The sequence below is a fragment of the Carassius auratus genome, chromosome 31 (assembly GCF_003368295.1).
Source record: "Carassius auratus strain Wakin chromosome 31, ASM336829v1, whole genome shotgun sequence".
Lineage (NCBI taxonomy): Eukaryota > Metazoa > Chordata > Actinopteri > Cypriniformes > Cyprinidae > Carassius > Carassius auratus.
The window spans coordinates 3539574-3562770 of NC_039273.1; the positions used below are offsets into that span (position 1 = coordinate 3539574).

The following is a 23197-nucleotide window of genomic DNA, read 5'->3' on the forward strand; positions in this document are numbered from 1 at the left end:
AGTATTTTTGCATGGTTGAATGTAGAATGATGCTGTGTGGTTGCTAGGTTGTTCTTGGTGGTTGCTAGAATGCTGCTTTGCTATGCAGTAGTCGCTCGTAGACGGACCTTAAGACTGATAGCTGAAGGTCTGGAATTCATGGCAGCTTTCATTAGCCAAGGCCCGCCCATGAGGCCGTTTGACTGACATGTCAAACAACCAATCATTGTTCGTTTCGTTCAACGTCATGTTTCGACCTGTGTGTAAAACTCTCGGACGTTTTTGAAAGATTCTACGCTGCGAACAATTAAATATTTTGCATACTTTTGACAATCCGGTGTTTAGTTGATCCTGATAAGTGCATGTCATCACAGTTGTAAACACTACGGCTTTCTTCTTTCGTGAGGGGGTTTGGCGTCACATCACATTAATTTCCGGACAGAACGTTAAAGAACATGACACACACACACAGATTTCAACCAATCCGATGACGACTTTGACACTCCTGAAGTGTTTCCACTTTTGTGTCCCATATTTATCAGATGTTTAGCCAACGGTCCATGTGTGTGATGTCTGAGGCTGAGACTAGCTATGCAGTTACTAGGGCATTCCGGGTGATACACTGATTCTGAGTGACAGGGGTTTAAGAAAGGATAACAAGCATTCATCTTTTTCATCTGAAGTAGTTTGGCTCAACGTCTATATTTTCAGGGATGGAATCAATTTGAGACAATCAAACCTTTCATAACCATTATTCCACTGGTCCAAAAGCTTCAGAAAGTCTGTTAAACATCTCTACTGTTCTCTCTCAGGGGTTTGAGGGAGAGGTTTAGTGTGTCATATGACAATCTATTTAGATCTAACAAACAATAAAAGTACAAAAGGCCTGGAATCTTCTGTCATCGCAACCCCCACAGATCACCTCGATAGGAAGTGGTATTTGCTCAGGTGTGTGCATGAGCACAGGTGGACGAGCTCACCTTAATCTCAAAGTTCCCATGGATGTGAGGGAGGAAGATCATTTCTTCTTCGTCCCACAGCTGTTGGTCATCAGTCTGGATTCGCCCTCTGATTCTCCATCGCTGTCGGCCCAGCCGGATCAACACCTACAGGAAACGAGACGTTCAGTGTGTGTGTGTGTGTGAAATGACCCCAGTGACTTTTGGACATTTACTACACCGCTCAAATTTTGAGGACAGTGTAATTTTTTCTTCTTCCAATTTCTCTTAAGTGCACCACAGCTGTACAGTATAAACAGGAATACTGTCAAATATTCTAAAAAAAAAAAGTGTTTTATTGTATTGCACAATGTAAAAAAAAAAACGTTTCACTTACATTTTCTATGGTTCTTTAATTTTGAGGTGCTAATAATTATTGTACTATTTTTTTTCATGTAGCATTGATATTTTGGTCAGGTAAATTTTAGAACTTCCATCATTAATAATGAAACTATGGTTCAGAACAGATAAGATTTTTTTTTTTTTCAAGATATTTGGATATTTGGAAGTTTCTGTAACATTCTGGAATATTCTAGTGCTTTCTGGAACATTCCAGAATATGCTGGGACTAAAAGACAAAAATCATCCAATGTACACCTCTGAAGTTATGGACGACTCACTTTTGTTAAACTCCATAAAAAAATAAAAATAAAATAAACATTAAAAATAAAGCAAAATACTTTTCTTAAAAAAAATGTCCTGTGTTATATAACAAAACATCAAGCCAAGTTTCATTTATATAAAAGTAATACAGCAAAAGCACATTTTACAGGCAAAACATAAAAACAATTTTTAAAAATAAAAAACTAAAGATGTGGAGTTCAAAATGAATAAAATATGTTGACAATGTTTGGAAACACCCATAGCTGAAGTAGTCAACCAAAATGCCAATACAACCCAGTCACATGTGAAACTCGTTAGTAAAATCGCCAACAACGTGGCTCAAAGGGGTGATTCACACCATTGCTCAATAATGCTGGAAATGTGACATTTTATCTTGTGAAATTTGTGAATGTAGATATAAATAATGAAATAAATTACTGGCAATATTATACAATAATAATACAACATCATAACATCTAATCTCAATGTTCTAGCTATGTGACTGTTAGTGAAGTTTATTCACTATTCAACTGTCAAATCTAGAACATTGGCTAAGCAAAGTTGCTTGTTATTTGCGAAAATGCGCTTTTATATGTTTGCCTTATATCTTGTCGTCTAAGTCTAAGTCTATAGTTACAGATACACTCAGTGGTAAAAGGCAGGTACACATGATGCCGTGGCAGGAACTGCAGCAGTAAATTATTATTCTGGTTGATTACCTTCTATAGTAATTATGATCATACAACCAGTAAAAATCACTTTGGGTTAAAAATTAAAATACAGACAGTTTTGAGGAAACTTCTTAGTTTATGTTTGCATAGATTTTCATATAGAATGAAATTAAGTTCATATTCCTTGTCTTAATTTCCAAATACTTTTTGGTGTGACTGCATGTGAATGTGTGGTCTCGTGCATGAGTCGGCTGATGGCTCCTGAGACGGCATTCCACTGTGCATGAAGTCACTGGAAACCTGGCCTTAACAGTGTAATCTGAATAGCTGGTGAAATGTCATTTCTGCCTAATATTTTAACAAAAAAGAACCATCATGTATCATGTGATGAAAGAACAGTGATTCTTGGATTAAAAGTGATATTTGGGGATCGAATGCCTTCAAGTCTTTATTACTTTTACATATTAAACAGATAGTTCTGTCATCCTTCATTCATGTCGTTCCAAACCTGTATGGCTTTGGCAGTACTTTTTGTCATTTCACGAGACCATCAATGTTTGTCCTCATCCACTTTCGTTGGAAAGCAGCAGCATGAACATTCTGCTAAATGACTCTCAGAGGACAGAAAGTCATACAGTTTTGGAGCAGCACGAGGGTGAGTAAATGATGACAGAAGGTTCATTTTGGGGTATCTTATTCCTTTAAGTATATAGCAACAGTAGGATGTTGGGTTAAACCTCCTAACCTCATACTGATCTCCAGGACAGAGCCGAGCAAAGCCGATCAAACCTGCCTCATAAAGAGAGAAAAAAATGAGATGGAGAAGGAGGTTTAGGAGATCATTTTCGCTCTGAAACTCAAATGCATATATATGTGAGGTGATGTGTACCTTTCATTTTGATTTGCAGCTCACCCAGCAGGATTTCCAGTTCTCCTTCCATTGCACACATATCCTGCAGGCAGAGATGAGTGTGACACAGAGACATTTCTGAAGTGAGATGTTTGCATTTACATAATAGGTTATTTTTATTGGTGCACTGATTAGAAATCATGTGCTAAGTGTGGTTACAATGTGTTGTTGTGTTGGGCTTGTCAGAATGTTTTAAAAGAGCCATCAAGCCACAGTGTTTAACTCTTTGGGGAAACAACCTCACAAAATGCTTACTTATTGTTTGTTGTGTGTATTGTGTCCAAGAGAGACTCTACCTCCAGACTGTGTCTGTGGTTGCGGTTCAGCTCCAGTAGACTCTCTCTAGACTGTCGTGAAGACGGGGACAGAGAGAACGCTCTCTTCATGTTCAAAGCTCCTTGGCGCAGCCGCCACTGGATACAATAGGACTCATACAGCTCTTCTACCTGATGACATCCACATTCACATGATGCAAGTTTATTATTAGCACATATGACTAGTGTTCATATATATGACCAAATGAAAGTATTCTGAAGCTGTGTTACCTTACTAATGTGAAACTCAAGGCGCCGTATGTATCTCTCTAAGGCTCGTATCTCCTGTTGTTGGCAAGCAGGATATAAACAGCATTTACTTTTGTAACTTTACTTTTACTTTACTTTTTGCAATTTTTAATAAACCATATGGTACAAATACTAATGTCAAAGTCTCAAAAATATGTTTTTGTAAAGGGAACCACACTCAAATGGTTGAATATCAACATATGTTGAGCACTTACCTTTTCCAGGTCATAAAAAAACCCCTGAGGAATGAAGAATAGATTTTTGTAGTTATTTATTTACTTTAAATGAACAACAAGTGTAAAAATTAAATAATAAAAAGCTGGATTATAACTAGAGTGCAAAGTTATTCTCATGCTACAATTACAAAACAACAATGTAGTCGAAAACTGAAAAGATTTTCCCTTGCCTTTCAAATTTATTTTTATTTTTTTGCATATACAAAAACAACGTTTTCAAAACGATTCACATGAACAAATATTTGTGAAAATGGCAAAAAACTATGTATTACGTACACCGGGCCAGTAGTTGGCACTGTCACCTTATTAGTAAACAGTACCTGTAGGGAAGTGACCATTATATGTATATAATGCGTCTCCACTGTTGGTTGTAATATTGGTGAAGTAAATCCACACCTTGCTGAAGAAGCGCTAGCAAACTCTTGAGCAGCAACAACAGAACCATGTACTCCGCCAATGTTGTGTATGTTTGTTCACGCTTGCCTTCAAAATTGCCATGTTCTGCGCATTTCTACATACCTAACACGTATTATGCACGTGCATGACATCCCCGTTTTCAAAGATTCCCGTTTTGTGTGTTTTCATGGAAACAAAAACAGTGGAGTTGTCAAAAACTTGCACTTTGAAACCCATTTTCAAAAATATGCGTTTTCAGTCCCCTAAACACTGTTGTCATGAATACAAACAGTCAAAACCCATAAAAAGTTTCCCGTTTTTGGCCGAAAAGGTTGTCATGTAAACGGCCCCTCAGTCTAAAAAATCTCACCAGTCTGGAGTTTCTCTTTGTGTCTCTCTGCTGGGATGACAGGAAGTCCAGCTCTGTTTGATGGTTTTCCAAGTAGTCCCTGTATGAGATGAGATGATATTAACATTCACAAGACTAGTGTGTGCGGTTCCAGGAGTCCAGTCATTTCTCTACTGCAAGGACTGAACATACTTGAGCCCTTTCCTCAAAGCCTGGAAGATTCTGTCCACCTGATCAGGCTGTTGCCCCCAGATGCTGCTCCCCAACCGACTCGAAGAAGGGATTCTGGGAGATTTCCCTGCTATGACTTTTGTGCGGAGAGAGTTACGAGTAGAGGAAAGTCTGAGATGGAATAGAGACAAAAAAAAAGTTAATCATTATATATATATATATATATATATATATATATATATATATATATATATATATATATATATATATATATATATATATATATATATATATATATATATATATATATATACTATGTATACTATTGTAAAAGTTTGACCTAAAATCATTTTATTTAAAGAAATTAATACTTTTGTTAAACAATGACATGTTAAATAGATCAAAAGTGACAATAAAGATATTTACAATATTATAAAATATTTGATAATAATAAGAAATGTTTCTTGATTTCTGTAGGATCATGTGGCATTTAAGACTGGAGTAATGTCGCTAAGAAATTCAGCTTTACATCATAAATAAATTACATTTTAATTTATACAACTATAAAACAGTTATACAGTTAAATATTAACAATTCACAATATAACTTTTTTTACTGTATTTTTGTTCAAATGAAACCTTTTGTTGAGCTTAAAACACTTCTTTCGAAAACATAAAAAAATCATTTAGACTCCAACACTGAAAATTAATCAAAAATGACAGCACACTCAAGAACAATCTTCATCTCTTAAGAGAATCAAATAATATGTTTATAGACTTTACTATTAATAACTGTTACTTTTGGCCTTTTCTGAACCCAAAATTGAACTTCACAAATGTATACAATCATTTTGACATTGCATTGCAATTACCACATTTCATTGATTAGCAGGCCAGGACAATAAACACAGCTTCTCTATTACAAAATTACCACATTAGAATGCTTTCCTAAAACACTTGTTGTAATGGCTGCTGAAAACTATCTTAAGAGCGCATTGCAGTTATTTCAACTATAACAATCATTTGAACATTAATAATGTTTTTGAATTTATTTTTTGTAAATTAAATACTTCAACAGAAGCATCAATCTCTTTCTAAAAACAACCTTTGTTTTAGCAATTCCATACTTTTAAACAGTAGTATTTTTTAATATTCTGAATTTAATACTTATATTCTATTTTAGTTACACACACAATATAATCTATATATATCTTAGCCTTGTTCTGACAGAGTATGCTTACACAGCATAACAGAGAGTGTGAGAGACTCGGGTTCAAATCCACTGTGAGACACCAATGTGTCCCTGAGCAAGACACTTAACCCCTAGTTGCTCCAGAGGCGTGCGACCTCTGACATATATAGCAATTGTATAAGTCGCTTTGGATAAAAGCGTCAGCTAAATGAATAATGTAATGTAATGTAAAAACAAACCCAATGACTCTGCAATGTAAATAAACTGTTCTCTTAGGGAAGAGATTCCCCAGTGCTGCTCTGGGGTCACCAATAACACAAGCTCTGGCTCTCACATCAGTGTATTCCTTCCTGTCTCCATCACTGACATCTCTGCTGTAAATTGAAAAATCCCTCAGACATGACGCCTATTTTCTCAGGAATAAAGAGCACGGTCTTTTTAAACTCGGCCTTCTGCATTCTAACATACTTGTAGTGTTGTATAAGCATTGTAAAAGTATGTAAAAGCATTTACCAGTTGAAAACAACTTAACTGAATGTAACATAATTCATGTTTTTTTTTTTGCTTAACACGAATTAGTCACTAACCAACAAGGTTGTACAAGGTCTCAAGATGAGTAATCTGGATTATTTTTTATATTTTTTTGTAAAAACATACATAAAATTGTTGATATAGAGTGCTCACTTGATTACTCACAACTGCAAATAAAGGTTCATCAAAATGGGTTACAAAACTGGGAAAACAAATAGAGACCGTTTATGTATTTGGATGAATCTATTAAATATGTTCAGAGGATTTTGTTTTGATGCAACCTTGTTCATCTTCCAAGAAAATAGTTTTTGTTAGCTACATAAAAGAACCTACTTAGAATAAGTGAAATTTTCTAAAAATCCCAATTTATTTATGATTTAGTTTACAGAGTAGGTTACAAAATCTAGGCACGATAACCTCAAAATGATTTCAGAAATCAGTGTTGACAATCGTAGCGATAAACTAACCTTATCCAATCAACTCAATCTACAAAAGTCAAAAGAGTGGTTGAAATCTAGGCTGTTTTGTTAAGCTTTTGCCATACAATAAAGAGTTTACAAATTGAAAGCAGGCGGAGATGCCTGTGAAGTTGTTTTGGCCTTTGTCTGCAATCATTTATTTGCAATCTTTTACTTGGACTTGCAGGAATTTAGTGCTATTGTGACAAATAAAATAAAAATGTGCACACATGCACGCACACACATACACAGAGGAAGCTTTGTTATGTAAGATGTCACTCTGCTTAGATGATGCTTGTACCCGAATCCGAACTGCACATCCTCTCAAGACCTTTGGTTCTTGAAATAATTACTCCTATTACATAATAACCAATGCTTGTTTGTGTTACAGATTGATTGGAATGGTGAATTTGAACTATAAGCAATCAAAGGAAACCATAAACCACATCAGATATAAACTAAGCTCCGTTCCAAAACCTAGTGAGCTCCCTGCTAAGGCCACATCCTATGCTTCCTAATTGACTGATTTGGAACAACAGTAGAACTTGCTGTAAGCTAACAAAGTTATATTCAAGTATCTCGTACATGAAAGTACATAATAAATATACATATTAGAAAAAATTATATCATTTTTAATTAGATAACATGACTTGAAATTCATCCATACTTTTCAATACTGATTGATTTATGATGCATTAAAATGCTGTTTAGGTAGGTAGCTCATTTGGACCCCTTTGTTTCACTTTACTAAGTCTGGGAATGTTCTAGATGCAATTAATTATTTAAAATGTCATGGCAATAAGCAAGATAGTGACTTTAGATGCCCAGAATGCATTAAACAATAAAATAGTACTTGAATATTATCACAAGTTGTCAGATCCCAGAGGTAGAAATTATCCAGCTGGGCTTTTATGTTGTTGCCAGTGTCATTTTAATATTATTTATGATAGTATTTATTAATACATTGAATTCATTTTTATCTTTATATTTTCATTATAGTGCTTCTGTCAGTTTTATTGTTAATATGTCTATATAAATGTATCTACATTTCTGTTTTAGTTCTAGCAATTTTAATACTGTTCTTATTTTAGATTTTTAAGTGTTCACTCTAATATCAAGTTCAAGTTTAAGTTTGTATTTATTTATATAGCACATTTGAAAACAGCAAGCAGGGCTGACCAAAGTGCTGAACAATACACAAGATCAAAAATAAATAAATAAATAAATAAATAAAAAATATGATATCACAATGAATTAAAGCTATTGAAAAAAGTAGGTTTTAAGAGAAGATTTAAAAACATTTAGAGATTGCGCCGTTCGGATGTAAGGCGGAAGGCTGTTCCACAACCTAGGCCTGACAATCGCAAAGGCTCTGTCTCCTCTTTTCTTTAGGTGGATATGGGGACAGCCAAAAGTCTCTGATCATCAGACCTCAGGTTTCGTGTGGGATTATGTGGACAGAGAAGCTAATATTTATATTCTATTTTATTTCAGCTTCATTTCAATTACTGAAAAACTATTTTTATAGTTTCTAGTTTTATTTTTCATTAACAGTAACACCATGAATGGCTTTATTGCAGGAATAATCTGGACTGCTCCCAAATGTTTTATTTTGTCATCAATTTTGCAACAAGACCTCTCAGAGATGTCCTCATGGCATAAATTCCAGCGACCAAGAGTCATGCTTTCCATGGGATTCCATGACCCCTGCTTTGAGGAAATAATGCAGTCTGACACACATCATCTTCCCTCGAACACAAACCATACTTGCTTACCTTCTCCGGCCTCCGAGTGTGTTTACTCCAGTGAAGGAACGGCTCCGCTGCACCATGCCGCCTTCAGCCGGACAATCAAATTTTAGCTTTACCGACATCTCGCCTCCACCTACAACATACACAAACACAAGAAAAACATTTGCTTTTAGTTCGAGTCATAGCCTACATGTTATCAACTGCATAGCAATGCAGTGGCAACCAATCACAACGCCAGAACAATGCATTAAAATCATTTAGAACATGTTAACATCTTGAAAACTAAAAAGATTAGGACTCATTTTTTTCACATCTGCACATGTGTTACACTCACATCTGCTGAACATGAAGCCCCTCTTCACGAACCCTCTGGCTCTCATTTATCAATTGAGCGGCTACAACTTTAGTGACAGCAACCCTTTTCTGCTCAATGACAAATATTCATGTCTCTGTTCCATATCTGCTCATCCCATAATTTATCTCTCCTCTGTTATTGTACAGTTTTTGAACATTTCTCAGACACAGAGGCCCCCAAACGCCTACAGTGGCCCCATAAAGACACTTAAAGTTGTCACGAAGTGAAAATCCTCCAGTCTATTTTCTTAATGCATGTTATAGATATTACTGTGAAGAGTTTATCTGTGCATGTTTCAATTGTGCCATTTTTGGACCTTGTAATGTTTAATCAAATTGCAATAATATGATCTCCCAGTGAAAAGGGCAGACTGTGAATAAACTGAAAAATGTCAAATTCATCTGGAATTTGTTTTAAATAAAGAAAAAACTGAGTGCAGATGATTTTAAATGTAACTTAAGTGTCCAAATGCTGTTTTACCTCACTGCTGTTGGCTGTAGTATTCACATATGGCTTTTGCACCTGTTTGGCTAAAGCAAACTTTTTTGTTGAATGTGGAACACAAGAGAGAGACAGAACGGAGAAAGTGAGAGGAAGGCAGGATGAAGAGGAGAGACGGAGGACAGGAAATAGACAGACTGAGATGTCTTGATTGCAAACGCAGAGGCGGTTATCAGTCTCTACAGGACTGTAACTCATGTTCCTTTTCTTACAAGGGGAAGAGAAAGATCTGTGGGGTAGATGAAGAACTGTTGGGGGTAGATGGGCAGGAAGTTTCAGAGAACCATGTTTGTAAGAACCATGGAAACAGTGTTATGACAGCTGCTATCACTATGACAAATAAGGAAAATGTAAATCAACTATATAGCGAACTATTAATCATTGAATCATTCAGAAAGACTCATGAACTTCGTAACAGTTTGAATCAACATGACTGGATTCATTAGAGCAGTTAAGGTTGGGTTACCTCATAGACACAAAATACATATATTTTATATGTCCATGGGTTACCTAATCAACGTAAAGATATTCAGATACCAGTGACTGGTTATTTTTAAATATTATAAGAAAGATTAATGCAATATGCTACATTTTATATTAATAAAACATTTAGCTCCGTTCCTCGATTTTTGAGTGATAGCATCGATAGCCAAGTGGATGGCGATAAGTGACTGTTGAACAATATGTATGATATCCACAAGTTTCCATCGCCCCATGAGGCCTTGCGTAAAATTTGTTAGCGTCTTACGGTTTGAAGTAAATGAGCAGGAGGTGACACTCATTCATTTAACAGTTGACAGTCATTTAAGATTTAGCCATCAAAACTTGATAACGATTTGGGAACACAACTTCAATTAACTTAAAAAAGGTGAAATAACAGTACCTTTAAACTCTGCTAAACTGAATGTTTACTCTGTGTCATGTGTGACATGTTCTGCATATGCTGCTTACAGTAGCATTCACTTAAAATCTTTAGTCTAAGATTTTTGGATGATAAAATTAGGACACAAAGTACTAGGGATGCACTAAAATGAAAATTCTGGGCAGAAACTGAAAATTCTTGATGCACTTGGCTGAAAACTGAAACAGTTTAATTATCATTTTATTTAATAATATAAAGTAGTTTTGTATAATATAAAAAAATTATATTGAATATCAATGTGAGCAGAGATTAGCGGGGAGAAGATCATTGAATGAGAGGGTAGCGTTGTTTTACATGTGTTGCCCAGTACAGCTGTACTACACCATGTTACATGTTAAATACAGTAGAGCTATTGCAAACAGGAAGAGTGAAACCTGCATGATTGAACACTGCCGGGCGGAGCAGCATGCCATATATTTTCGGCCATTTTTTCTCTTTTGCCCGAAAACCCAAAAAAATGTAAAATACAATTTTGGTGGCCGAAATTTCAGTTCAACCCTATAAAATACCATTAGCATACTACTTCCGCCGCCTCTAGAAACTAAAAAAGTGTTTCTACGAGTGAGTCATTGAATCATTTGCTTGTTCGGTTTGTTCAAAACACTCATTCACTCTATACTGTGAGTTCTGGGGTGTGAACTCCAAAAGTGGGCAGAACTTCCAAAACTGGTCGGGGTGTCCTCGCTCAATGTCTTTCACCATTGGCACTGGCTTCAGCCAATTATTATTGCCTTACATTTATGTATATGCCTAAATAAACATGCTTTATGAGAGCAGAGCCCAAAAGTTAAGTGATAATAAATTAAATAAAATTACATATATTCTCGATCTTAAGGATATAAACACCAGACACAATGTGTGTGTCCTGAGTAGAAGATAGATTATTCTAAACGTTTGGATTTACATGTTTACAATACATAATGACACCATTTTAATTCAATTTACACAAACAGTTAAACGGATAGTTCAACCATCACACATATCGACAAACCCGTAAGTCATACAAGTTTAGAACATCATGCTGGTGAGTAAATAATGTCAATGTTTCATTTTGGGTGAACTCTTTGTTTAAGAATTTTAAGTCATACTGTGCATTTCTTTGATAAGCATAATAATCTAATTATTTGCAAATTACATCTCTAGTTCTGAGCCCATAGTGAATATGCATTTATTTTTTATAAATACGCACACATCATTCTCAGTGGGACACCCAGTAAGACTTTCTGAGGGTTGGCCAATCAAAATATTTGCACAAACATCATGTCTAGCATGAGAAACTGCCATACTAAAACTTTTTTCCTTTAGTTTTTTGGCAGGAGGAAGAAAAACAGAAGGGTGTAGAGGTATTGTGGATAGACTGGCTTGAACAGTGGGCCAGAGTATGACTGCTGTCATTCCAAAAATACAAAAATTGAGCTTGAATGTTTGCAGCCATGTGAGATAAATGAACATGGGGTACTCATTAACACTTAATGATAACACTAAGCAGTCAAGTATTTGAATCCTGGAAACCGTCTGATTGTCATCGATCATTTGTACAGGGGACTCATGGGATTTCACTCCAAAGGGAATAGTTAGCTAGTCCAGTGCACACAAAGTTGTGGATCAAGAAAAGCATGGGATAATGATGGCTTCGAAGGGGGGAAGGCTCATTGATTAGGTCTTTTGTAGGATGGATTTTGTAGGATGGAACAGGATATGTACATATGTAATTTGATATGAAAGCGGCTGTATTTTTACAGGTAATTTTTTATTTTTTTTTTGTAGTTTTTTTATGTAACACAAAACAATAGCCAACAATAGCAAAACTTTTAGGACTTTCTTCTGCAGATCCAAAAAGTCCAAACAGCAGTTGACCCCATTGACTCGCATTGTAAGGATTAAAAAACTAACATTTTTCAAAATATCTCAACATGAGGTTGAATAAATGACGACAGAGTTTTTATTTTTAGGTAAAATATCCCTTTAAGATCATTAGTCTAAATTCTTAACCATGAAACTACCACCTTAAGTGAGACAACCCATATGAAACTCGAGCCTCAGCAACTTTTGAAGTCCCTCAGCATCTTCTCTCATAAATGTTTGAAATAGAAATGAGGTTTTAATGACACCCGTTAACATGCCAGTACGTAACCTATGACCCAGATGAGAATTCAACCTTGATGGTCTATGCATAAATAGGCTGCAACCATCAATATAATGTGCATTAACAGAATTTAATAAGTTTCATCAAATTGAACATTGCATTGAACTTAGTCATAACAAGAAACAGACCTAACATTACAGACAAGAACCATTTCCGTATGTAGCTTAATCAGGGCCAGGCCTTTGCTTGAATTCACAGGGTCCCAGGGACTCAGTAGTAGTAATGATGACTGCGAAACCCCCCAAAAATCAATAAATAAAAATACCAGTCTACTTCCAAATCTCTCTAATTTGAGAAATTCAAAAAGCATTTCTATGTGCATTTATGTGAACTCTACCATATGTAAGAGTGATTTGTAAAAAAATCCTTGATTGCACAATTTTTGTTCAGCCTTTTGTTTCTCATGGTTTCTGATTCTGCTGTTATCTGGAACTGAATCTCTACTGAATAGTGTCTGAGTCATAGATTTCACTCTTAAATAACCTTCAAGAAAGAGATCTCAGGGGGTCTCAGCGGTAAATGAACCCTGCTCCCCTCAGTGCAAACCACACAGAGCTCATACACACCCACACACAAACAAACACATCACCCCATCAATCCATACTGGAACAAAGCCACGGATGACGGCACTCAGAACACGAATGTTGAGATGATACTTTCTTTTGAAAAATCATCACCTTTATTCTGCTGTTTAAGATATTATTACTCAATACCAACACAAACCACAAAGCAGGGCTGATGTGAAATGGGAATTGTATGTGGTGCCCCAAGTACGAGCAACAATTATAGTAATCTTTGTCTTAGGCTTATGATACACGGGGTAACTTTTAGAGCAATTTTGCCAGGCAACTTTTTTTTAGCAACATTGCTTGGACACTGTCCCATTGAGAATGGGTAACAAATTTATATTTGGATACTTTAGATCGGTCGTGGGCCCTTTGTCTTACCTGGTTGCCATTAGGCGAAGTTGCCTGACAACATTGCTCAAAAAGTTGCCCTGTGTATCACCGGACTTAAGACAAAGATCACTATAACTATTGGGGTTTGGGACCCTTAAATATAAAATGTACAATGATGTAAACACTACAGACATAAGCATTTCTTTAAATTGTCCTGATGTTTGAGAAGAGATGTTAATACACTGATCTGCCTGAAGGTTTTTGCCAACTTCCCTTTGAGAATGGGTAACAAATTTCTATACTTTAGATCGATCGCGGGCCTTGTGTCTGGTGATGTCAACATTGCTCAAAGTTGCCCCGTGTATCATCAGCCTTAGATGACAAAACAAGTGGAAAAATGCTGTAGATGTGCATTCTTTAGAGTAGCATAGAGAATGCCATATGGATCTGGTAAATAACCACCTAGCAACCACCCCTGCATAGAAATGTATTAAAATCTGAATGCTTAGGAACTGCATAGCAATGCATTGGTTGCTAACCAAAACACCCCAGTAACGGTTAAGAACAGCCTAGCAACCACATACAAAAAAAATAAAATAAATAATAATAAAACCCTTCTGAACCACTCATAATACCTTAGCAACCATCAACTACACTGTAGCAACTACTCACAACAACGTAGCAGCTGCAAACAAACACGCTATAACACTTAGAACACCTTAACAACTGCATAGCAATGCCTACACCTTATGAAGCCACAACCATTTTGAGCCAGATAGTACGAACACTGGGACGCAGTGCAACAGAAGAAAAAGGTGAAAACAATTTCAGTCGATTTCTATCGACTTCGTTCTATTTTGATAGGTGTTTTAACTTCGCTTTAACCATACTTCTTTGCACTCTGTTCTATCCTCTGCTGGTCAGGTATAGTATCACTAATCAGCTGTAGTGCTAATATCTTGTGTTTTCTGGCACAAACTTGGCAAAGCTAAGGCTTCACTTTGATATGAAGGCAGGTGCAAATTCCAGGCTTTCTCAAGCTAGACAGCATTTGTGTGGACAAAACATTGTAATCCATACCGTAAACAACATGTTTTCATCTTGTATTTTCTTCACCTTGTTAACAATATGTCCTCAGTAATTTCTATCTAGTGTTTTCTTTTTTTGTTGTTTTTGTTTTTTTACACCAGTAAAATCAGCATGAAGTGGGTAAAGACACTAAACACATGTGTTTGTGAAAGAAAGCTTGGTTGTCTGCTCACATGGCTTTGTTTACGTTTTCTGAGGGACGTTTGGCCCCTCGGCTCTTCAGTGATGTATGGTGTTGTGTGTGATATATGTGAGTAAGTGTGCATGCTCTTGAAAGGCTGTATAAATCACAGAGGGGTCAGATGTAAATAGTTTTTTCCTCTGTAGTTTTTGACCCCTTTTAACATGCACACACATAAATGTTAAAAGTCATTAGTTGAAGGCAGTTGAGAGGGCGTAAGAATGTTGGTAGGTTGTAAACCTGTGTTAATTTGGTAACCTAAAACCACATGTTTCACTATTACAACAAACCTGCTCATTAGACCCAAACCTGCTCCTTAGACCCAAAATGTGGCAAAGTTTTGCATGTCTGTGGCTAATGGAGATGATCTTTATATTAAAGACTCCTGATGTTTGGTGGTTGAGTGGAATGTTTTCGCCAGATGTTGCATCTTCCCCTTTTCCTTCTTTAAGTCCTATGATGATTCATGACCTTGTCTCTCAATAATCAGTTCCTGATTTCTGTCCCATATTTCCACTATGCCAGAGGTTCCTGGATTCTCATTATAGTAATGCTGAATGATTGGATATCTCATGATTAGCGTTATTTATGGGGTTGTTTTTCTCATCAAAGTGAATCTTGTAAAATAAAAGCCCAGAGTTGGTGATAGCAGTTCATACTATAGTAGTTCACTGAGGTTGGCTACATGCAAACATCCCTCTAGCTTGTTTGCAAGTTTTTAAGATTAGGTTTTTACATTTACAGGGTTTTCATGTGTTGGCAATAAACCTTATAGATACAGCACATCTTATGGGTGTACTTATGTAACATTTAGCATCCAAGAGTTGAGAATATTCAGAGGTTTTTCCATGTGCTTTGTGAAGTTGGTTACCTACCAGAAGTAAAGCATGGATTTGGTATCTGAGCCCATCTGGCAGGTTGCAACAGCCATGAAATTGGCCAGTAATGTGAAGACAGTGCTTTGTGTTGCTATAACAGCTCAGAAAAATAGTGAAATGAAAAGCTATGAGCCAGTGAGAATGTAGCTTGTCACCAGAGGATGTGGGATAACATTTCATCCAGTGTTTCTCTATGAGACATTGACTCATTCTACCTAAACCATTTTGAACTCCTTCACCTCTTTGGCTGGTTTCTGGTGAAGATTGAACCTTGGCTTGAAGGTTTTCTTGGATGGCATGATGCAGGCAAAAGAATGGAAAAGCAGCTGTCCAATCCAAACCATTTATGAGGTTTTGGATTAAACAGCAGATGTACACCAGATTTAGGTGGAAGTGTTTGTGGCAGGATGGTTTATTCTATGAACTGTCATCAGGTCAAAAAGGGTTCAATGTTGTATAGCCACATCGTTTACTCATAGTTTTCTAAAATTATGGATTTTCATTCTAGATCAAACATATATTTATTTATGCCCTTTTTAATGAAAATTATTTTGATTTTAGTTACATTTGAATCTTTCTATTTGCATGTAAGTCTTAAGTCCATAACACTCTGTGTAAGGATTCATAGTGTTTTCCACAAGGGCTGCCATAGAGAAAATGAGCATGTTTTGTCTCGTTCTAGGATTAGTTTTCTCTTTCAGGTCAACTACTGGCATTGTAGAACAACAGTTTGAAGACAATCTGGCTGAGTATGTAAAAGTTTGTAAAACTACATGGACTATTATGCTACCTGAATAGCATGGTTTAATTGTGAAAACATTTGAAGGTAACTCATTCAGTACATGCACAAACATCTCTCTGTTCTTTCTTTTGACATATTGCATGTTTGGATAATCATACAACTAAACATTCTGGGGGCCATTACATTTTTGTAAAATTATTAAATATGCTGGGGTTGAGTGAAGAAGAAAAAAAAAAACCTTGTAGGGAGAGAGCTAAAATTAATGTATTTGTGTTTTTCTTAAAAATAATTTTTCTTCAAACGTACAATTTTTAAGGCCTGTAATTACCCACCTTACCTAAACACCCACAACACTCTATGATGGGTGAAATATAAATCTTCCGCTTCATTTAAGTGGTTTTTGTCATGTTTTGAGACACCCAAAATACAATTCACAGACAAAAATGTCTCTCCTCAAATGCAGAACAGCATGACTGTTTTAAGATCTCATGAATTATGTGATTAACAGAGGAAATGAATCGCGTGGTTAGTTAGAGCGTTTAATGTTTTCAGCTCTGTTTTTTGCATGTAAACAAATCCAAATGACTACCATGCATCTCGGCGGCAAACCAGTGGCCACTTGAAATTGCAAGAAAGTCTTCAAAGCAGACAGTGGGATATGCCATCAAAAGGTTCAATTGAGGCTTCTTGTATTTTATTTATTTATTTAATTTGCTCGGGCAGCGTACGAGTCGAGTTTTAATAGATCCCAGAGCTTACGGGGGCTGTACATCCTGTTTGTGTGTGCCATATGGGTCTAAGTGTGTGAGAGGCCACTCAGCGAAGCAGGCCATGAACAGTGTAAGTGTAATTACATGGGACAGGTTTATGTTTATGTATTGATTATCTGTCAGGGATATATTTGGTGTCCATTTGTGACTAAGAGTAGGAAACGTGTCGTAGCTAAACCCGACCTAGATTTGTGAAAAAAATGATGTTATAGAAGACCACTGAAGAAATTTTGGAAGCTTCTTGACTTCTGTTATCATGATATGACCTCTCTGTCAGTCCTCACACTTAGTATCCCTTCATTCTTGTGGGTTGTACTACTTGTGGTGGTGTGTTTTTACAACATGGGGCTTTCCGCTCTGGCACGTGTCCACCTCCACCTTGCTTTAAGTTCCTCCACCAGAGCGATTGTACATTTGGCTGCATGTTTGATGTGCAAATCCCTCTTTTTTCTGCACTTCCTACACTTCTCTCCTTTTGTTTTTCTTTTGTAAACGAATAAAGCATTGCAGAAATGGAGTGAAAAAAAAAGGGTGAGTTCATCGGTGATGAGAGCGTATTGGATATGTGGGGTGTACCACTATGACTAGATGTTATGGAAACAATGTTCCCCTTTCTTCTCTCGCACACATGTACCCAGTCCACACCTTTTAACAACGTAATCTGCTCACATTCCAGTACCTTTGTAGGTAATATAAACATTTGGAAATTGCATTTCATATCTGATAGTAGAAAAATGAGTCAACTTCCACTTCTCCTGCTTAGCATTAATGTAACAGAAATGGAAACGGCTCACAACTGATGGCATGTAACACATATGTGGCAATGTATGGAGTGAAATATGCAGCCCTTTTCTTTTTTTCAGTGGCTAGGATCATGCAGACCATTGCAGAATTTCTATATTTTTTGGTAAACTTCAACTAAGTTCCTGATTGAGCTGGTAAGTCAGTGATAACCGTTTCAGACGGATAGTAACTAGTGGTTTTTGTGGCTGGTCATGTGTTATCTGAAGCAGACTTTTGGAGTTGTCGTCTATGTGCATAAGTGTAGATAGTTGGAGACATGATTGCGTATACACAGATGGTTATATATAAACAGGCTGGAAGAGTTTTGTACAGTATAATGAAACGGGAATCTCTGTGTAGTTTCTGTTTCCAGAACAGGAAGGCCATGGATTTACCAAGCATTTGATGAATTAGTAGGTTTATGTTAATGGCTCAAATAAGATTAAACGGGTGTGCAGAGTTCTCATGGGCGACACCAAAGACAACATGAGTTCTGAGTTCCGATCACTTCTTGGGAAAGCCCCACCAACTCACACAGATGTTGAAGAATCAGCTATGGCTACTCTGAGGACACACATTCATACAGACACAACTAATCAACTGCAGACAATTAGGCTCTTCCAGTCCAATGCTAAATTTTTTAATTATTAATCATATAAAATGATACTTATTTTTTATATGTAGAATTGTACTAAATTATACTATTAGGTGTACCTTTTATTATTGTCATTATTATTTAATATTTGATTTAATTCATGTATCATTATAATTATTATTGTATCTAAAAAAAGTTTATCTTGTATTTGTCATAACTTTATCTGAAAATAACGTGTACATCTCATATTCAATAAAATGCCTTTATGAAAATATGTATCTTTTTTGCCTTATTTCCATATTTAAGGTGGCCATTTACAAACCTGCCTCACTTTCTGATTTATAACATGAGCATCGCATGTCTTCAAATCTTTGACAAGTTTCTTAATTTAACATGACAATCCTGTATAACACTGCCATTGATGCTGTTAATTTATTTGCCTTTACATGAAGCAATTAGTGTTTTTAACTGGAATTCTAGATTTCCAGATTCCTTCTTAGGGTGTTGTATCCATTCAATAGGAAATGAAGCCAACGAAGGGAGACAAGAACAAGAAACAAAAGAGATTGAAAGAGAGAGAGAGAGAATCTGCAATTTGGAATGGCTCGATTGTCATAGAGTTTCAGATTCCCACAGAGGGGCATCAGGGAGAGAGAGGTGGGGAAGTCAGGAGAACGAAGGGATGAGCTAAGCAGAACTGTGAAGGAGTGTAAATTGAAAAACATGAGGAGCCTCTCTGTGAACAGACAGTGGAACCTGTCTGGGTTTTTTTCCCCCCATAACCACTGGTTTGCATAAAAGCATGACAAAGAGCTCCATTAAACATAATTTTCTTTATGGAAATGCTTGCGTCCTCTTTCATTGCTTTTAAAGAAGACTTTAAAGCAGTGTTTCAGGTTAAATGCAGGTTAAGTCCTATCATCAGCATCTCATACTGTCAGTGCTGACTCTTCACTCAGTTCATAGAAACAAACAAAAAATGTGTTTACAGAAATATTTTTGTGTGGAAGTCAATGGGGCAAGACATTGCACACCAGAATAAATGTTAAAATACATAATGTTTTGAAACTATTGAGATGTGGGTTAACACGAGGCTAAATCTAATGCCAGAAATGCATTCCTGTAAACTAAATTTCTTTGTTTTTGTTTGTTAATAAAGACTGTAAAAGTCATAATCTACATAATTGAACATATGGATTTATAATATTTACATTTAGTCATTTAATTCTATTCAATTCAAGTGTATTTGTATAGCACTTTTTACTTTACAAATCATTAAGCAACTTTACAGAAAATGATGTTTCTATTTAGTAGTAGCTTATCAGTGGCGACTGATGTGCATATTACAGAAATTTTCTGAAAAATTAATACAAGATGTAGTCAACCAGACGATGATCACTATTACCAGCAATTATTATATAATGCAATCACACTTGTAGCAATATTTGCTAGTTCTGTTACTTTATCCAAAGTGACTTACAAAAGAGGACAATGGAAGCAATCAATGTGTGTTTGTTTGTGTGTGTGTTTGTGTGTGTGTGTATATGTATATATATATATATATATATATATATATATATATATATATATATATATATATTATTCCTAGGGCTAATAACCTGAATAATGTTCATCCATTCTCTCTTTCTGCCAATAGCTTCAAAATCTATTATTACTTTCCAATTTTCCAAGAACGCGTGCCAGCAGCTGCAAAAACAAACATCATCCCTAGACTGAGAGAAAAGAGTGTCCAACTCATAGCCTGAGGTTTTTTTCCTTTCAGAGAACTTGTGCAGCGAACCACATCCCTGTCTGAATGGCACAGATGACCGCTGATACACAAAGATGTCTGTTTGGGGTTAATTTAGCAAAACAGGGATGCAGGGCAGCATGGGAGATTCTGACAGCCTTGATCCAGGTGTCCTTTGATAGCTGACATGGCACTGACATAGATAAATTAGATAAATTGTTCACACCAGGAGCATGCTTTAAGCAAATAAACAAGGCCCATGTGTTCACAAAGTTATTGTTTTCAAACAGGTTTCCCAGACTTTCCCTCTGTTTGTCATTGGTTGGCCAAAGAGTCCAGCACCGAACACATGATATGTAAGGTAAGTTAGTTATTAAATATGCATCTTTACATTTTAGCAGTCTACTTTTTTGTTTTCTTCGTAAAAACACTAATCTTTCGGCTTTTCAGTGAAAACAACAGTTTTTTTCTGGCTGAGGAGTGAAAACAAAGCAGTTTAAACTGCATGCAGAAACATGTGTAGTTAAAGTAGTTTGTCCTACCTGGTTCAGAGCTGGGTTACGTCTGACAACTAAGCGAACGCACATTCGTGCTCATCTCTGCAGGGGTGTGCATGTGTGTGTGTGTGTGTGTGTGTGTTGCAGCAGCAGATGTCTGTTGACTCCTGATAGCGTGTGTTCCTCCAGCAGCCAGAAATGACACCTGATTCTGAGAAGCTGTTTGTACAGAGCAAAAAGCAAAGTGACTGAACGTTTCGAATCTGACTAGCTTTTTCTCTATCCAGTACTGAGCCGGTCTTACAATGTTTCCTCATCGGCTTTAACTTCTCTCTCTCTCTCTCTCTCTCTCTCTAGCTCCTTTTCTCCTCCCATTTTTGTTCACTGGAGTCTCCCACACATTCCCTTGTCATTTCTCTCCTCAGTCACACCAGGCAGGAAACACATCAAAACTGTAAATTCATAATTCTTCCACATTTCCTTGGCTGCTCGGCACATTTGGCAGTGTGGCATGACTGAAAAACTTGGACCTGTTTCTGTGCAAACTGTACAAGTCCATTAAATATCCTGCATATGCTTGTAAGACACTTGGCCAAGACTCCCAATGGCTCATCTGAGTTAAACTATACTTTACTTAATTTGTTATGTTTTTGAATGAAGTATCTTCTGCTCATGCAAGGCTGCATTTATTTGTTTACAAATACTGTAAAAACGGTAATATTGTGAAATATTATTACAGTTTAACTTAACTGTTTTCTCTTTGAATATATTTAAGTAAAGTAATTTATTCCTATGATGGCAGAGCTGAATTTTCAGAACTATTTCATATTATTAACAATGTTGAAAACAGATGTGCTGCTTTATATTTTTGCTAATTTATATTTTTGTTCTTTATATAAACTGTGACATGTTTTTTTTAAGATTCTTGGATGAACAGAATGTTCAGAAGAACAGCATTTATTTGAAACAGAAATATTTGTCACTTTTGATGCAACACTGTTTAATTTTAATTTCTTTCTTTTTCATAAGTTGCTCTTTCATTAATTGTTTTTAAATTTATTTTGATGTTTACCTCATGTATCTATATTTTTGCAGAAGGCAGACTAGACATAATTTCATACATACAATTTTGTGGAAAATGGCTTTTATACTTTCTTTTATACTTTCTACTTTTAGTGTGTGTGTGTGTGTGAAATCATGCTGTTATGCAGGTCACAAAAGGTGGAATTGAGTTCAGTTAGCTGTATATCTCCCCCTAGACAGTAATGGTGGAAATATTCAGTTTTTTAAGCATTCAAGACCTTAAAAATTGTTCATAGAAAGTGACTTTAAAAACCTGCCTTGAGAAATATTCACTGGAGTAAATGTTACAACTAACTCTACTTGCTAAAATGATGCCACATCTGCCCCCTGCTGGTTTTACATCACTATCACACCTGTGTCTGGTTTCAGCTGTTTTAAAGTGGTTGAATATGAGGTTTAGACTTGAGAGCACAAAGAAAGAAAGAGAAAGTGTGGTTAGTATGGCTAGATGGACTGTAGGAGTGTTTATGGTTTGAATATTCTTGAAGCAATGAACTACTTAAACTACTGCCAGTGACACTCTGGGCTCAGAGCCAGTGAAGGAGCAGAAGGGGAGAAAAGGAGAGGCAGAGAGCTTTAGGGATCTGTAATGTGCTCCTGATCATTTCCTTCATGTATGTCTTCTTACCTTCACATTCTCAACCTCTTTACCACTGGAAAAATATGCATATAAACATGAACAGAGCTTCTTAGCCCCAAAAGTATTTTGGACCTTTAAGTCACATAAAAAATAAAATAAAATAAAAGAATCCTTTTGCACCCAAATGCTGCAGGATGTTTTCTCTTCATTAACTCTTGTCAGCTGGTGTTTTGGTGATTTTTAGTGGATGAAGTCAGTTCTCCAGGTACACACACACCGACACACACACACACACACACACACACACACACACATTACTCCATAATATAAAACCAAACACATATTTTTTGCTAGAAAAGTGTGTCAGTAAAACAAAATAAAAATAGACAAAACAGCAGGCTACCAAGGAATGATTTAAACATTTAAATTAACAATACTAATTAATATTATGATTATATTAATCAATAATAATATTTATGTTCTATTAATTATCATATATTAATTGTTATATAAATTTTGCTTGGCTTAATTTTAAAAGTCAACAAAAGGTTTTATTGCTAGACCTGGTCAGAGGACATTAAACAACAGAGTAAAATTATTATTGTTGTTGTTTTTAAGT

The 23197-nt window shown here is 36.0% G+C and overlaps 1 protein-coding gene across 3 annotated transcripts in view; it reads right to left on the bottom strand.

The window, feature by feature from the left end:
- LOC113050241 (RIPOR family member 3-like) overlaps positions 1-21224 on the bottom strand; it is a 30660-nt gene extending 9436 nt beyond the window's left edge. Inside the window, exons 1-11 of one of the 3 annotated variants that reach the window (XM_026213029.1) lie at positions 20961-21224; positions 8832-8940; positions 6307-6441; positions 4898-5047; positions 4727-4805; positions 3940-3963; positions 3707-3760; positions 3458-3607; positions 3141-3204; positions 2997-3040; positions 960-1085 (exon numbers count right to left, since the gene is read on the bottom strand). In XM_026213029.1, the coding sequence (XP_026068814.1) occupies positions 960-1085; positions 2997-3040; positions 3141-3204; positions 3458-3607; positions 3707-3760; positions 3940-3963; positions 4727-4805; positions 4898-5047; positions 6307-6441; positions 8832-8929 (924 nt within the window). In that variant the 5' untranslated portion in view covers positions 8930-8940; positions 20961-21224. The remainder of the gene's footprint in view (positions 1-959; positions 1086-2996; positions 3041-3140; positions 3205-3457; positions 3608-3706; positions 3761-3939; positions 3964-4726; positions 4806-4897; positions 5048-6306; positions 6442-8831; positions 8941-20960) is intronic. The other 2 variants (XM_026213028.1, XM_026213030.1) reach the window with 2 other exon arrangements.
- Between the last annotated feature and the right edge of the window lie 1973 nt (positions 21225-23197).